The following is an 18,607-nucleotide window of genomic DNA, read 5'->3' as shown; positions in this document are numbered from 1 at the left end:
GGAGGCTGGGGTTAGGATCGAGACTTTCTAACCTATAAGACCAGGGGCTTACTGACGTGATCCCAAGATGGAGGCTGGGGTTAGGATCGAGACTTTCTAACCTATAAGACCAGGGGCTTACTGACGTGATCCCAAGATGGAGGCTGGGGTTAGGATCAAGACTTTCTAACCTATAAGACCAGGGGCTTACTGACGTGATCCCAAGATGGAGGCTGGGGTTAGGATCGAGACTTTCTAACCTATAAGACCAGGGGCTTACTGACGTGATACCAAGATGGAGGCTGGGGTTAGGATCGAGTCTTTCTAACCTATAAGACCAGGGGCTTACTGACGTGATCCCAAGATGGAGGCTGGGGTTAGGATCGAGACTTTCTAACCTATAAGACCAGGGGCTTACTGACGTGATCCCAAGATGGAGGCTGGGGTTAGGATCGAGACTTTCTAACCTATAAGACCAGGGGCTTACTGACGTGATCCCAAGATGGAGGCTGGGGTTAGGATCGAGACTTTCTAACCTATAAGACCAGGGGCTTACTGACGTGATACCAAGATGGAGGCTGGGGTTAGGATCGAGACTTTCTAACCTATAAGACCAGGGGCTTACTGACGTGATCCCAAGATGGAGGCTGGGGTTAGGATCAAGACTTTCTAACCTATAAGACCAGGGGCTTACTGACGTGATCCCAAAATGGAGGCTGGGGTTAGGATCAAGACTTTCTAACCTATAAGACCAGGGGCTTACTGACGTGATCCCAAGATGGAGGCTGGGCTTAGGATCGAGACTTTCTAACCTATAAGACCAGGGGCTTACTGACGTGATACCAAGATGGAGGCTGGGGTTAGGATCGAGTCTTTCTAACCTATAAGACCAGGGGCTTACTGACGTGATCCCAAGATGGAGGCTGGGGTTAGGATCGAGACTTTCTAACCTATAAGACCAGGGGCTTACTGACGTGATACCAAGATGGAGGCTGGGGTTAGGATCGAGACTTTCTAACCTATAAGACCAGTGGCTTACTGACGTGATCCCAAGATGGAGGCTGGGGTTAGGATCGAGACTTTCTAACCTATAAGACCAGGGGCTTACTGACGTGATCCCAAGATGGAGGGTCAGTAGAATTAGAATTAATTAGAATTAATTAGAATCGTCGATAGAAATAGAATTAGAATGAATTAGATTCCTTGATAGAAATAGAATTAGAATTAATTAGAATCCTTGATAGAAATAGAATTAGAATTAATTAGAATCCTTGATAGAAATAGAATTCTAATTCTATGGGTGGGGAGAGTCCTTTGGGTGATGATGTCACAGCTGGTTTCTTTTCAATACGGGGACTTCAACCTCCTGGATAGAGAGATTGGTTGGGTTTGGGGACTTCAACCTCCTGGATAGAGAGATTGGTTGGGTTTGGGGACTTCCACCTCCTGGATAGAGAGATTGGTTGGGTTTGGGGACTTCAACCTCCTGGATAGAGAGATTGAATGGGTTCAGGGACTTCAACCTCCTGGATAGAGAGATTGGTTGGGTTTGGGGAGTTCAACCTCCTGGATAGAGAGATTGGTTGGGTTTGGGGACTTCAACCTCCTGGATAGAGAGATTGGTTGGGTTTGGGGACTTCAACCTCCTGGATAGAGAGATTGGTTGGGTTTGGGGACTTCAACCTCCTGGATAGAGAGATTGGTTGGGTTTGGGGACTTCAACCTCCTGGATAGAGAGATTGGTTGGGTTTGGCTCATTATCACTGTCTCAGTGTGCACAACGTATGCTACAGAAATGAAATGACTCACTTGCTGTGTGTCAGTTTTATAAAGAGCATTTCTATCAGACACACTGTCAGAACTTTCCCTTTACTCACTGTCTGTTTTAAAGGAGTTGATTGACACTGAAATGCTTGTTCTTTATTGGTAGATGTGTGGATTGACAATGTAATGTTTGTCTCTGATAGGTGGATGCCGTCATGCCATTTGGGTGCCTTGCCCTGCGAGATGGGCGGAACTTAGACGACATCTCTGATGTCACCGACAAGTACGAGATTGGACAGGTCCTCAAAGCGTAAGCACCATGTTATACTATAGACACTGTACATATTAGTAGAGGCTTGGCCACGCCAGCCACCCTTCAAATAGGCTAAGGGCGTCTCAAATGATTCCCTATTCCCTGCATAGTGCACTACATTTAACCAGATCTCTATGGGTCCTGTAAAGTAGTGCACTACATTTAACCAGATCTCTATGTGTCCTGTATAGTGCACTACATTTAACCAGATCCCTATGAGTCCTGTATAGTGCACTACATTTAACCAGATCTCTATGGGTCCTGTATAGTGCACTACATTTAACCAGATCTCTATGGGTCCTGTATAGTAGTGCACTACATTTAACCAGATCTCTATGGGTCCTGTATAGTGCACTACATTTAACCAGATCTCTATGGGTCCTGTATAGTAGTGCACTACATTTAACCAGATCTCTATGGGTCCTGTATAGTGCACTACATTTAACCAGATCTCTATGGGTCCTGTATAGTGCACTACATTTAACCAGATCTCTATGGGTCCTGTATAGTGCACTACATTTAACCAGATCTCTATGGGTCCTGTATAGTGCACTACATTTAACCAGATCTCTATGGGTCCTGTATAGTGCACTACATTTAACCAGATCTCTATGGGTCCTGTATAGTGCACTACATTTAACCAGATCTCTATGGGTCCTGTATAGTGCACTACTTTTAACCAGATCTCTATGGGTCCTGTATAGTGCACTACATTTAACCAGATCTCTATGGGTCCTGTATAGTGCACTACATTTAACCAGATCTCTATGTGTCCTGTATAGTGCACTACATTTAACCAGATCCCTATGAGTCCTGTATAGTGCACTACATTTAACCAGATCTCTATGGGTCCTGTATAGTGCACTACATTTAACCAGATCTCTATGGGTCCTGTATAGTGCACTACATTTAACCAGATCTCTATGGGTCCTGTATAGTGCACTACATTTAACCAGATCTCTATGGGTCCTGTATAGTGCACTACATTTAACCAGATCTCTATGTGTCCTGTATAGTGCACTACATTTAACCAGATCCCTATGAGTCCTGTATAGTGCACTACATTTAACCAGATCTCTATGGGTCCTGTATAGTAGTGCACTACATTTAACCATATCCCTATGGGTCCTGTATAGTGCACTACATTTAACCAGATCTCTATGGGTCCTGTATAGTAGTGCACTACATTTAACCAGATCTCTATGGGTCCTGTATAGTGCACTACATTTAACCAGATCTCTATGGGTCCTGTATAGTGCACTACATTTAACCAGATCTCTATGGGTCCTGTATAGTGCACTACATTTAACCAGATCTCTATGGGTCCTGTATAGTGCACTACATTTAACCAGATCTCTATGGGTCCTGTATAGTGCACTACATTTAACCAGATCTCTATGGGTCCTGTATAGTGCACTACATTTAACCAGATCTCTATGGGTCCTGTATAGTGCACTACTTTTAACCAGATCTCTATGGGTCCTGTATAGTGCACTACATTTAACCAGATCTCTATGGGTCCTGTATAGTGCACTACATTTAACCAGATCTCTATGGGTCCTGTATAGTGCACTACTTTTAACCAGATCTCTATGGGTCCTGTATAGTGCACTACATTTAACCAGATCCCTATGGGTCCTGTATAGTAGTGCACTACATTTAACCAGATCTCTATGGGTCCTGTATAGTGCACTACATTTAACCAGATCCCTATGGGTCCTGTATAGTGCACTACATTTAACCAGATCTCTATGGGTCCTGTATAGTAGTGCACTACATTTAACCAGATCTCTATGGGTCCTGTATAGTGCACTACATTTAACCAGATCTCTATGGGTCCTGTATAGTAGTGCACTACATTTAACCAGATCCCTATGGGTCCTGTATAGTAGTGCACTACATTTAACCAGATCTCTATGGGTCCTGTATAGTAGTCCACTACATTTAACCAGATCTCTATGGGTCCTGTATAGTGCACTACATTTAACCAGATCTCTATGGGTCCTGTATAGTGCACTACATTTAACCAGATCTCTATGGGTCCTGTATAGTGCACTACATTTAACCAGATCTCTATGAGTCCTGTATAGTAGTGCACTACATTTAACCAGTTCTCTATGGGTCCTGTATAGTAGTGCACTACTTTTAACCAGATCTCTATGGGTCCTGTATAGTAGTGCACTACATTTAACCAGATCTCTATGGGTCCTGTATAGTGCACTACATTTAACCAGATCTCTATGGGTCCTGTATAGTGCACTACATTTAACCAGATCTCTATGGGTCCTGTATAGTGCACTACATTTAACCAGATCTCTATGGGTCCTGTATAGTGCACTACATTTAACCAGATCTCTATGAGTCCTGTATAGTGCACTACATTTAACCAGATCTCTATGGGTCCTGTATAGTGCACTACATTTAACCAGATCTCTATGGGTCCTGTATAGTAGTGCACTACATTTAACCAGATCTCTATGGGTCCTGTATAGTGCACTACATTTAACCAGATCTCTATGGGTCCTGTATAGTGCACTACATTTAACCAGATCTCTATGGGTCCTGTATAGTGCACTATATTTAACCAGATCTCTATGGGTCCTGTATAGTGCACTACATTTAACCAGATCTCTATGGGTCCTGTATAGTAGTGCACTACATTTAACCAGATCTCTATGGGTCCTGTATAGTAGTCCACTACATTTAACCAGATCTCTATGGGTCCTGTATAGTGCACTACATTTAACCAGATCTCTATGGGTCCTGTATAGTGCACTACATTTAACCAGATCTCTATGGGTCCTGTATAGTGCACTACATTTAACCAGATCTCTATGGGTCCTGTATAGTGTACTACATTTAACCAGATCTCTATGGGTCCTGTATAGTGCACTACATTTAACCAGATCTCTATGGGCCCTGTATAGTGCACTACATTTAACCAGATCTCTATGAGTCCTGTATAGTGCACTACATTTAACCAGATCTCTATGGGTCCTGTATAGTGTACTACATTTAACCAGATCTCTATGGGTCCTGTATAGTGCACTACATTTAACCAGATCTCTATGGGTCCTGTATAGTGCACTACATTTAACCAGATCTCTATGGGTCCTGTATAGTGCACTACATTTATCCAGATCTCTATGGGTCCTGTATAGTAGTGCACTACATTTAACCAGATCTCTATGGGTCCTGTATAGTGCACTACATTTAACCAGATCTCTATGTGTCCTGTATAGTGCACTACATTTAACCAGATCTCTATGGGTCCTGTATAGTGCACTACATTTAACCAGATCTCTATGGGTCCTGTATAGTAGTGCACTACATTTAACCAGATCTCTATGGGTCCTGTATAGTGCACTACATTTTACCAGATCTCTATGTGTTCTGTATAGTGCACTACATTTAACCAGATCTCTATGGGTCCTGTATAGTAGTGCACTACATTTAACCAGATCTCTATGGGTCCTGTATAGTAGTGCACTACATTTAACCAGATCTCTATGGGTCCTGTATAGTAGTGCACTACATTTAACCAGATCTCTATGGGTCCTGTATAGTGCACTACATTTAACCAGATCTCTATGGGTCCTGTATAGTAGTGCACTACATTTAACCAGATCTCTATGGGTCCTGTATAGTGCACTACATTTAACCAGATCTCTATGGGTCCTGTATAGTAGTGCACTACATTTAACCAGATCCCTATGGGTCCTATATAGTGTACTACATTTAACCAGATCTCTATGGGTCCTGTATAGTAGTGCACTACATTTAACCAGATCTCTATGGGTCCTGTATAGTGCACTACATTTAACCAGATCTCTATGGGTCCTGTATAGTGCACTACATTTAACCAGATCTCTATGGGTCCTGTATAGTGCACTACATTTAACCAGATCTCTATGGGTCCTGTATAGTAGTGCACTACATTTAACCAGATCTCTATGGGTCCTGTATAGTAGTGCACTACATTTAACCAGATCTCTATGGGTCCTGTATAGTAGTGCACTACATTTAACCAGATCTCTATGGGTCCTGTATAGTGCACTACATTTAACCAGATCTCTATGGGTCCTGTATAGTAGTGCACTACATTTATCCAGATCTCTATGGGTCCTGTATAGTAGTGCACTACATTTAACCAGATCTCTATGGGTCCTGTATAGTGTACTACATTTAACCAGATCTCTATGGGTCCTATATAGTGCACTACATTTAACCAGATCTCTATGGGTCCTGTATAGTGCACTACATTTAACCAGATCTCTATGGGTCCTGTATAGTGCACTACATTTAACCAGATCTCTATGGGTCCTGTATAGTGTACTACATTTAACCAGATCTCTATGAGTCCTTTATAGTGCACTACATTTAACCAGATCTCTATGGGTCCTGTATAGTGCACTACATTTAACCAGATCTCTATGGGTCCTGTATAGTGCACTACATTTAACCAGATCTCTATGGGTCCTGTATAGTGCACTACATTTAACCAGATCTCTATGAGTCCTTTATAGTGCACTACATTTAACCAGATCTCTATGGGTCCTGTATAGTGCACTACATTTAACCAGATCTCTATGAGTCCTGTATAGTGCACTACATTTAACCAGATCTCTATGGGTCCTGTATAGTAGTGCACTACATTTAACCAGATCTCTATGAGTCCTTTATAGTGCACTACATTTAACCAGATCTCTATGGGTCCTGTATAGTGCACTACATTTAACCAGATCTCTATGGGTCCTGTATAGTGCACTACATTTAACCAGATCTCTATGGGTCCTGTATAGTGCACTACATTTAACCAGATCTCTATGGGTCCTGTATAGTGCACTACATTTAACCAGATCTCTATGGGTCCTGTATAGTGCACTACATTTAACCAGATCTCTATGGGTCCTGTATAGTGCACTACATTTAACCAGATCTCTATGGGTCCTGTATAGTGCACTACATTTAACCAGATCTCTATGGGTCCTGTATAGTAGTGCACTACATTTAACCAGATCTCTTTGGGTCCTGTATAGTAGTGCACTACATTTAACCAGATCTCTATGGGTCCTGTATAGTGCACTACATTTAACCAGATCTCTATGGGTCCTATATAGTGCACTACATTTAACCAGATCTCTATGGGTCCTATATAGTGCACTACATTTAACCAGATCTCTATGGGTCCTGTATAGTGCACTACATTTAACCAGATCTCTATGGGTCCTGTATAGTGCACTACTTTTAACCAGATCTCTATGGGTCCTGTATAGTAGTGCACTACATTTAACCAGATCTCTATGGGTCCTGTATAGTGCACTACATTTAACCAGATCTCTATGGGTCCTGTATAGTGCACTACATTTAACCAGATCTCTATGGGTCCTGTATAGTGCACTACATTTAACCAGATCTCTATGGGTCCTGTATAGTAGTGCACTACATTTAACCAGATCTCTATGGGTCCTGTATAGTAGTGCACTACATTTAACCAGATCTCTATGGGTCCTGTATAGTGCACTACATTTAACCAGATCTCTATGGGTCCTGTATAGTAGTGCACTACATTTAACCAGATCTCTATGGGTCCTGTATAGTAGTGCACTACATTTAACCAGATCTCTATGAGTCCTGTATAGTGCACTACATTTAACCAGATCTCTATGGGGCCTGTATAGTGCACTACATTTAACCAGATCTCGATGGGTCCTGTATAGTGCACTACATTTAACCAGATCTCTATGGGTCCTGTATAGTGCACTACATTTAACCAGATCCCTAGGGGTCCTGTATAGTGCACTACATTTAACCAGATCTCTATGGGTCCTGTATAGTAGTGCACTACATTTAACCAGATTTCTATGGGTCCTGTATAGTAGTGCACTACATTTAACCAGATCTCTATGAGTCCTGTATAGTGCACTACATTTAACCAGATCTCTATGGGTCCTGTATAGTGCACTACATTTAACCAGATCTCTATGAGTCCTGTATAGTAGTGCACTACATTTAACCAGATCTCTATGTGTCCTGTATAGTAGTGCACTACATTTAACCAGATCTCTATGGGTCCTGTATAGTCCACTACATTTAACCAGATCTCTATGGGTCCTGTATAGTAGTGCACTACATTTAACCAGATCTCTGTGGGTCCTGTATGGTGCACTACATTTAACCAGATCTCTATGGGTCCTGTATAGTAGTGCACTACATTTAACCAGATCTCTATGGGTCCTGTATAGTGCACTACATTTAACCAGATCTCTATGGGTCCTGTATAGTGCACTACATTTAACCAGATCTCTATGGGTCCTGTATAGTGCACTACATTTAACCAGATCTCTATGGGTCCTGTATAGTAGTGCACTACATTTAACCAGATCTCAATGTGTCCTGTATAGTGCACTACATTTAACCAGATCTCTATGGGTCCTGTATAGTAGTGCACTACATTTAACCAGATCTCTATGGGTCCTGTATAGTGCACTACATTTAACCAGATCTCTATGGGTCCTGTATAGTGCACTACATTTAACCAGATCTCTATGGGGCCTGTATAGTGCACTACATTTAACCAGATCTCTATGGGTCCTGTATAGTGCACTACATTTAACCAGATCTCTATGGGTCCTGTATAGTGCACTACATTTAACCAGATCTCTATGAGTCCTGTATAGTGCACTACATTTAACCAGATCTCTATGGGTCCTGTATAGTAGTGCACTACATTTAACCAGATCTCTATGAGTCCTTTATAGTGCACTACATTTAACCAGATCTCTATGGGTCCTGTATAGTGCACTACATTTAACCAGATCTCTATGGGTCCTGTATAGTGCACTACATTTAACCAGATCTCTATGGGTCCTGTATAGTGCACTACATTTAACCAGATCTCTATGGGTCCTGTATAGTGCACTACATTTAACCAGATCTCTATGGGTCCTGTATAGTGCACTACATTTAACCAGATCTCTATGGGTCCTGTATAGTGCACTACATTTAACCAGATCTCTATGGGTCCTGTATAGTAGTGCACTACATTTAACCAGATCTCTTTGGGTCCTGTATAGTAGTGCACTACATTTAACCAGATCTCTATGGGTCCTGTATAGTGCACTACATTTAACCAGATCTCTATGGGTCCTATATAGTGCACTACATTTAACCAGATCTCTATGGGTCCTATATAGTGCACTACATTTAACCAGATCTCTATGGGTCCTGTATAGTGCACTACATTTAACCAGATCTCTATGGGTCCTGTATAGTGCACTACTTTTAACCAGATCTCTATGGGTCCTGTATAGTAGTGCACTACATTTAACCAGATCTCTATGGGTCCTGTATAGTGCACTACATTTAACCAGATCTCTATGGGTCCTGTATAGTGCACTACATTTAACCAGATCTCTATGGGTCCTGTATAGTGCACTACATTTAACCAGATCTCTATGGGTCCTGTATAGTAGTGCACTACATTTAACCAGATCTCTATGGGTCCTGTATAGTAGTGCACTACATTTAACCAGATCTCTATGGGTCCTGTATAGTGCACTACATTTAACCAGATCTCTATGGGTCCTGTATAGTAGTGCACTACATTTAACCAGATCTCTATGGGTCCTGTATAGTAGTGCACTACATTTAACCAGATCTCTATGAGTCCTGTATAGTGCACTACATTTAACCAGATCTCTATGGGGCCTGTATAGTGCACTACATTTAACCAGATCTCTATGGGTCCTGTATAGTGCACTACATTTAACCAGATCTCTATGGGTCCTGTATAGTGCACTACATTTAACCAGATCCCTAGGGGTCCTGTATAGTGCACTACATTTAACCAGATCTCTATGGGTCCTGTATAGTAGTGCACTACATTTAACCAGATTTCTATGGGTCCTGTATAGTAGTGCACTACATTTAACCAGATCTCTATGAGTCCTGTATAGTGCACTACATTTAACCAGATCTCTATGGGTCCTGTATAGTGCACTACATTTAACCAGATCTCTATGAGTCCTGTATAGTAGTGCACTACATTTAACCAGATCTCTATGTGTCCTGTATAGTAGTGCACTACATTTAACCAGATCTCTATGGGTCCTGTATAGTCCACTACATTTAACCAGATCTCTATGGGTCCTGTATAGTAGTGCACTACATTTAACCAGATCTCTGTGGGTCCTGTATGGTGCACTACATTTAACCAGATCTCTATGGGTCCTGTATAGTAGTGCACTACATTTAACCAGATCTCTATGGGTCCTGTATAGTGCACTACATTTAACCAGATCTCTATGGGTCCTGTATAGTGCACTACATTTAACCAGATCTCTATGGGTCCTGTATAGTGCACTACATTTAACCAGATCTCTATGGGTCCTGTATAGTAGTGCACTACATTTAACCAGATCTCAATGTGTCCTGTATAGTGCACTACATTTAACCAGATCTCTATGGGTCCTGTATAGTAGTGCACTACATTTAACCAGATCTCTATGGGTCCTGTATAGTGCACTACATTTAACCAGATCTCTATGGGTCCTGTATAGTGCACTACATTTAACCAGATCTCTATGGGGCCTGTATAGTGCACTACATTTAACCAGATCTCTATGGGTCCTGTATAGTGCACTACATTTAACCAGATCTCTATGGGTCCTGTATAGTGCACTACATTTAACCAGATCTCTATGGGTCCTGTATAGTGCACTACATTTAACCAGATCTCTATGGGTCCTGTATAGTAGTGCACTACATTTAACCAGATCTCTATGGGTCCTGTATAGTGCACTACATTTAACCAGATCTCTATGGGTCCTGTATAGTGCACTACATTTAACCAGATCTCTATGGGTCCTGTATAGTAGTGCACTAGATTTAACCAGATCTCTATGGGTCCTGTATAGTGCACTACATTTAACCAGATCTCTATGGGGCCTGTATAGTGCACTACATTTAACCAGATCTCTATGGGTCCTGTATAGTGCACTACATTTAACCAGATCTCTATGGGTCCTGTATAGTGCACTACATTTAACCAGATCTCTATGGGTCCTGTATAGTGCACTACATTTAACCAGATCTCTATGGGTCCTGTATAGTGCACTACATTTAACCAGATCTCTATGGGTCCTGTATAGTGCACTACATTTAACCAGATCTCTATGGGTCCTGTATAGTGCACTACATTTAACCAGATCTCTATGGGTCCTGTATAGTAGTGCACTAGATTTAACCAGATCTCTATGGGTCCTGTATAGTGCACTACATTTAACCAGATCTCTATGGGTCCTGTATAGTAGTGCACTACATTTATCCAGATCTCTATGGGTCCTGTATAGTAGTGCACTACATTTAACCAGATCTCTATGGGTCCTGTATAGTGTACTACATTTAACCAGATCTCTATGGGTCCTATATAGTGCACTACATTTAACCAGATCTCTATGGGTCCTGTATAGTGCACTACATTTAACCAGATCTCTATGGGTCCTGTATAGTGCACTACATTTAACCAGATCTCTATGGGTCCTGTATAGTGTACTACATTTAACCAGATCTCTATGAGTCCTTTATAGTGCACTACATTTAACCAGATCTCTATGGGTCCTGTATAGTGCACTACATTTAACCAGATCTCTATGGGTCCTGTATAGTGCACTACATTTAACCAGATCTCTATGGGTCCTGTATAGTGCACTACATTTAACCAGATCTCTATGAGTCCTTTATAGTGCACTACATTTAACCAGATCTCTATGGGTCCTGTATAGTGCACTACATTTAACCAGATCTCTATGGGTCCTGTATAGTAGTGCACTACATTTAACCAGATCTCTATGGGTCCTGTATAGTGCACTACATTTAACCAGATCTCTATGGGTCCTGTATAGTAGTGCACTACATTTAACCAGATCCCTATGGGTCCTGTATAGTGCACTACATTTAACCAGATCTCTATGGGTCCTGTATAGTGCACTACATTTAACCAGATCTCTATGGGTCCTGTATAGTGCACTACATTTAACCAGATCTCTATGGGTCCTGTATAGTGCACTACATTTAACCAGATCTCTATGGGTCCTGTATAGTGCACTACATTTAACCAGATCTCTATGGGTCCTGTATAGTGCACTACATTTAACCAGATCTCTATGGGTCCTGTATAGTGCACTACATTTAACCAGATCTCTATGGGTCCTGTATAGTGCACTACATTTAACCAGATCTCTATGGGTCCTGTATAGTAGTGCACTACATTTAACCAGATCTCTATGGGTCCTATATAGTGCACTACATTTAACCAGATCTCTATGGGTCCTATATAGTGCACTACATTTAACCAGATCTCTATGGGTCCTGTATAGTGCACTACATTTAACCAGATCTCTATGGGTCCTGTATAGTGCACTACTTTTAACCAGATCTCTATGGGTCCTGTATAGTGCACTACTTTTAACCAGATCTCTATGGGTCCTGTATAGTAGTGCACTACATTTAACCAGATCTCTATGGGTCCTGTATAGTGCACTACATTTAACCAGATCTCTATGGGTCCTGTATAGTGCACTACATTTAACCAGATCTCTATGGGTCCTGTATAGTAGTGCACTACATTTAACCAGATCTCTATGGGTCCTGTATAGTAGTGCACTACATTTAACCAGATCTCTATGGGTCCTGTATAGTGCACTACATTTAACCAGATCTCTATGGGTCCTGTATAGTAGTGCACTACATTTAACCAGATCTCTATGGGTCCTGTATAGTAGTGCACTACATTTAACCAGATCTCTATGAGTCCTGTATAGTGCACTACATTTAACCAGATCTCTATGGGGCCTGTATAGTGCACTACATTTAACCAGATCTCTATGGGTCCTGTATAGTGCACTACATTTAACCAGATCTCTATGGGTCCTGTATAGTGCACTACATTTAACCAGATCCCTAGGGGTCCTGTATAGTGCACTACATTTAACCAGATTTCTATGGGTCCTGTATAGTAGTGCACTACATTTAACCAGATCTCTATGAGTCCTGTATAGTGCACTACATTTAACCAGATCTCTATGGGTCCTGTATAGTGCACTACATTTAACCAGATCTCTATGAGTCCTGTATAGTAGTGCACTACATTTAACCAGATCTCTATGTGTCCTGTATAGTAGTGCACTACATTTAACCAGATCTCTATGGGTCCTGTATAGTCCACTACATTTAACCAGATCTCTATGGGTCCTGTATAGTAGTGCACTACATTTAACCAGATCTCTGTGGGTCCTGTATGGTGCACTACATTTAACCAGATCTCTATGGGTCCTGTATAGTAGTGCACTACATTTAACCAGATCTCTATGGGTCCTGTATAGTGCACTACATTTAACCAGATCTCTATGGGTCCTGTATAGTGCACTACATTTAACCAGATCTCTATGGGTCCTGTATAGTGCACTACATTTAACCAGATCTCTATGGGTCCTGTATAGTAGTGCACTACATTTAACCAGATCTCAATGTGTCCTGTATAGTGCACTACATTTAACCAGATCTCTATGGGTCCTGTATAGTAGTGCACTACATTTAACCAGATCTCTATGGGTCCTGTATAGTGCACTACATTTAACCAGATCTCTATGGGTCCTGTATAGTGCACTACATTTAACCAGATCTCTATGGGGCCTGTATAGTGCACTACATTTAACCAGATCTCTATGGGTCCTGTATAGTGCACTACATTTAACCAGATCTCTATGGGTCCTGTATAGTGCACTACATTTAACCAGATCTCTATGGGTCCTGTATAGTGCACTACATTTAACCAGATCTCTATGGGTCCTGTATAGTGCACTACATTTAACCAGATCTCTATGGGTCCTGTATAGTGCACTACATTTAACCAGATCTCTATGGGTCCTGTATAGTAGTGCACTAGATTTAACCAGATCTCTATGGGTCCTGTATAGTGCACTACATTTAACCAGATCTCTATGGGTCCTGTATAGTAGTGCACTTCATTTAACCAGATCTCTATGGGTCCTGTATAGTAGTGCACTACATTTAACCAGATCTCTATGGGTCATGTATAGTAGTGCACTACATTTAACCAGATCTCTATGGGTCCTGTATAGTGCACTACATTTAACCAGATCTCTATGGGTCCTGTATAGTGCACTACATTTAACCAGATCTCTATGGGTCCTGTATAGTGCACTACATTTAACCAGATCTCTATGGGTCCTGTATAGTAGTGCACTACATTTAACCAGATCTCTATGTGCCCTGTATAGTAGTGCACTACATTTAACCAGATCTCTATGGGTCCTGTATAGTGCACTACATTTAACCAGATCTCTATGGGTCCTGTATAGGAGTGCACTACATTTAACCAGATCTCTATGGGTCCTGTATAGTGCACTACATTTAACCAGATCTCTATGGGTTCTGTATAGTGCACTACATTTAACCAGATCTCTATGGGTCCTGTATAGTAGTGCACTACATTTAACCAGATCTCTATGGGTCCTGTATAGTGCACTACATTTAACCAGATCTCTATGGGTCCTGTATAGTGCACTACATTTAACCAGATCTCTATGGGTCCTGTATAGTGCACTACATTTAACCAGATCTCTATGTGCCCTGTATAGTAGTGCACTACATTTAACCAGATCTCTGTGGGTCCTGTATGGTGCACTACATTTAACCAGATCTCTATGGGTCCTGTATAGTAGTGCACTACATTTAACCAGATCTCTATGGGTCCTGTATAGTGCACTACATTTAACCAGATCTCTATGGGTCCTGTATAGTGCACTACATTTAACCAGATCTCTATGGGTCCTGTATAGTGCACTACATTTAACCAGATCTCTATGGGTCCTGTATAGTAGTGCACTACATTTAACCAGATCTCAATGTGTCCTGTATAGTGCACTACATTTAACCAGATCTCTATGGGTCCTGTATAGTGCACTACATTTAACCAGATCTCTATGGGTCCTGTATAGTAGTGCACTACATTTAACCAGATCCCTATGGGTCCTGTATAGTGCACTACATTTAACCAGATCCCTATGGGTCCTGTATAGTGCACTAAATTTAACCAGATCTCTATGGGTCCTGTATAGTGCACTACATTTAACCAGATCTCTATGGGTCCTGTATAGTAGTGCACTACATTTAACCAGATCTCTATGGGTCCTGTATAGTAGTGCACTACATTTAACCAGATCTCTATGGGTCCTGTATAGTGCACTACATTTAACCAGATCTCTATGGGGCCTGTATAGTGCACTACATTTAACCAGATCTCTATGGGTCCTGTATAGTAGTGCACTACATTTAACCAGATCTCTATGGGTCCTGTATAGTGCACTACATTTAACCAGATCTCTATGGGTCCTGTATAGTGCACTACATTTAACCAGATCTCTATGGGTCCTGTATAGTGCACTACATTTAACCAGATCTCTATGGGTCCTGTATAGTGCACTACATTTAACCAGATCTCTATGGGTCCTGTATAGTAGTGCACTACATTTAACCAGATCTCTATGGGTCCTGTATAGTGTACTACATTTAACCAGATCTCTATGGGTCCTGTATAGTAGTGCACTACATTTAACCAGATCTCTATGGGTCCTGTATAGTAGTGCACTACATTTAACCAGATCTCTATGGGTCATGTATAGTAGTGCACTACATTTAACCAGATCTCTATGGGTCCTGTATAGTGCACTACATTTAACCAGATCTCTATGGGTCCTGTATAGTAGTGCACTACATTTAACCAGATCTCTATGGGTCCTGTACAGTGCACTACATTTAACCAGATCTCTATGGGTCCTGTATAGTGCACTACATTTAACCAGATCTCTATGGGTCCTGTATAGTGCACTACATTTAACCAGATCTCTATGGGTCCTGTATAGTGCACTACATTTAACCAGATCTCTATGGGTCCTGTATAGTGCACTACATTTTACCAGATCTCTATGGGTCCTGTATAGTAGTGCACTACATTTAACCAGATCTCTATGGGGCCTGTATAGTAGTGCACTACATTTAACCAGATCTCTATGGGTCCTGTATAGTAGTGCACTACATTTAACCAGATCTCTATGGGTCCTGTATAGTGCACTACATTTAACCAGATCTCTATGGGGCCTGTATGTGCACTACATTTAACCAGATCTCTATGGGTCCTGTATAGTGCACTACATTTAACCAGATCTCTATGAGTCCTGTATAGTGCACTACTTTTAACCAGATCTCTATGGGTCCTGTATAGTGCACTACATTTAACCAGATCTCTAAGGGTCCTGTATAGTGCACTACATTTAACCAGATCTCTATGGGTCCTGTATAGTGCACTACATTTAACCAGATCTCTATGGGTCCTGTATAGTAGTCCACTACATTTAACCAGATCTCTATGGGTCCTGTATAGTGCACTACATTTAACCAGATCTCTATGGGTCCTGTATAGTGCACTACATTTAACCAGATCTCTATGGGTCCTGTATAGTGCACTACATTTAACCAGATCTCTATGAGTCCTGTATAGTGCACTACATTTAACCAGATCTCTATGGGTCCTGTATAGTGCACTACATTTAACCAGATCTCTATGGGTCCTGTATAGTAGTGCACTACATTTAACCAGATCTCTATGGGTCCTGTATAGTAGTGCACTACATTTAACCAGATCTCTATGGGTCCTGTATAGTGCACTACATTTAACCAGATCTCTATGGGTCCTGTATAGTAGTGCACTACATTTAACCAGATCTCTATGGGTCCTGTATAGTGCACTACATTTAACCAGATCTCTATGGGTCCTGTATAGTGCACTACATTTAACCAGATCTCTATGGGTCCTGTATAGTGCACTACATTTAACCAGATCTCTATGTGTCCTGTATAGTGCACTACATTTAACCAGATCTCTATGGGTCCTGTATAGTGCACTACATTTAACCAGATCTCTATGGGTTCTGTATAGTGCACTACATTTAACCAGATCTCTATGGGTCCTGTATAATAGTGCACTACATTTAACCAGATCTCTATGGGTCCTGTATAGTGCACTACATTTAACCAGATCTCTATGGGTCCTGTATAGTGCACTACATTTAACCAGATCTCTATGGGTCCTGTATAGTGCACTACATTTAACCAGATCTCTATGTGTCCTGTATAGTGCACTACATTTAACCAGATCTCTATGGGTCCTGTATAGTGCACTACATTTAACCAGATCTCTATGGGTTCTGTATAGTGCACTACATTTAACCAGATCTCTATGGGTCCTGTATAATAGTGCACTACATTTAACCAGATCTCTATGGGTCCTGTATAGTGCACTACATTTAACCAGATCTCTATGGGTCCTGTATAGTGCACTACATTTAACCAGATCTCTATGGGTTCTGTATAGTGCACTACATTTAACCAGATCTCTATGGGTCCTGTATAATAGTGCACTACATTTAACCAGATCTCTATGGGTCCTGTATAGTGCACTACATTTAACCAGATCCCTATGGGTCCTGTATAGTGCACTACATTCAACCAGATCTCTATGGGTCCTGTATAGTGCACTACATTTAACCAGATCTCTATGGGTCCTGTATAGTAGTGCACTACATTTAACCAGATCTCTATGGGTCCTGTATAGTGCACTACATTTAACCAGATCTCTATGGGTCCTGTATAGTGCACTACATTTAACCAGATCTCTATGGGTCCTGTATAGTGCACTACATTTAACCAGATCTCTATGGGTCCTGTATAGTAGTGCACTACATTTAACCAGATCTCTATGGGTCCTGTATAGTAGTGCACTACATTTAACCAGATCTCTATGGGTCCTGTATAGTGCACTACATTTAACCAGATCTCTATGGGTCCTGTATAGTGCACTACATTTAACCAGATCTCTATGGGTCCTGTATAGTGCACTACATTTAACCAGATCTCTATGGGTCCTGTATAGTGCACTACATTTAACCAGATCTCTATGGGTCCTGTATAGTAGTGCACTACATTTAACCAGATCTCTATGGGTCCTGTATAGTGCACTACATTTAACCAGATCTCTATGGGTCCTGTATAGTGCACTACATTTAACCAGATCTCTATGGGTCCTGTATAGTAGTGCACTACATTTAACCAGATCTCTATGGGTCCTGTACAGTGCACTACATTTAACCAGATCTCTATGGGTCCTGTATAGTGCACTACATTTAACCAGATCTCTATGGGTCCTGTATAGTAGTGCACTACATTTAACCAGATCTCTATGGGTCCTGTATAGTGCACTACATTTAACCAGATCTCTATGGGTCCTGTATAGTGCACTACATTTTACCAGATCTCTATGGGTCCTGTATAGTAGTGCACTACATTTAACCAGATCTCTATGGGGCCTGTATAGTAGTGCACTACATTTAACCAGATCTCTATGGGTCCTGTATAGTAGTGCACTACATTTAACCAGATCTCTATGGGTCCTGTATAGTGCACTACATTTAA

At 41.3% G+C, this 18,607-nt stretch overlaps 1 protein-coding gene across 1 annotated transcript in view; it reads left to right on the top strand.

The window, feature by feature from the left end:
- The window catches only part of LOC139543168 (uncharacterized), a 132,958-nt gene that overhangs the window by 57,933 nt on the left and 56,418 nt on the right, over positions 1 to 18,607 (top strand). Inside the window, exon 2 of the mRNA XM_071349418.1 lies at positions 1,947 to 2,053. Coding sequence (XP_071205519.1) covers positions 1,959 to 2,053 — 95 coding nt within the window. The 5' untranslated portion in view covers positions 1,947 to 1,958. The remainder of the gene's footprint in view (positions 1 to 1,946; positions 2,054 to 18,607) is intronic.

Source organism: Salvelinus alpinus, chromosome 17 (assembly GCF_045679555.1).
Source record: "Salvelinus alpinus chromosome 17, SLU_Salpinus.1, whole genome shotgun sequence".
NCBI lineage: Eukaryota > Metazoa > Chordata > Actinopteri > Salmoniformes > Salmonidae > Salvelinus > Salvelinus alpinus.
Note: the sequence above shows the minus strand (reverse complement) of the source record. Positions and strands in the feature narration are given on the sequence as shown.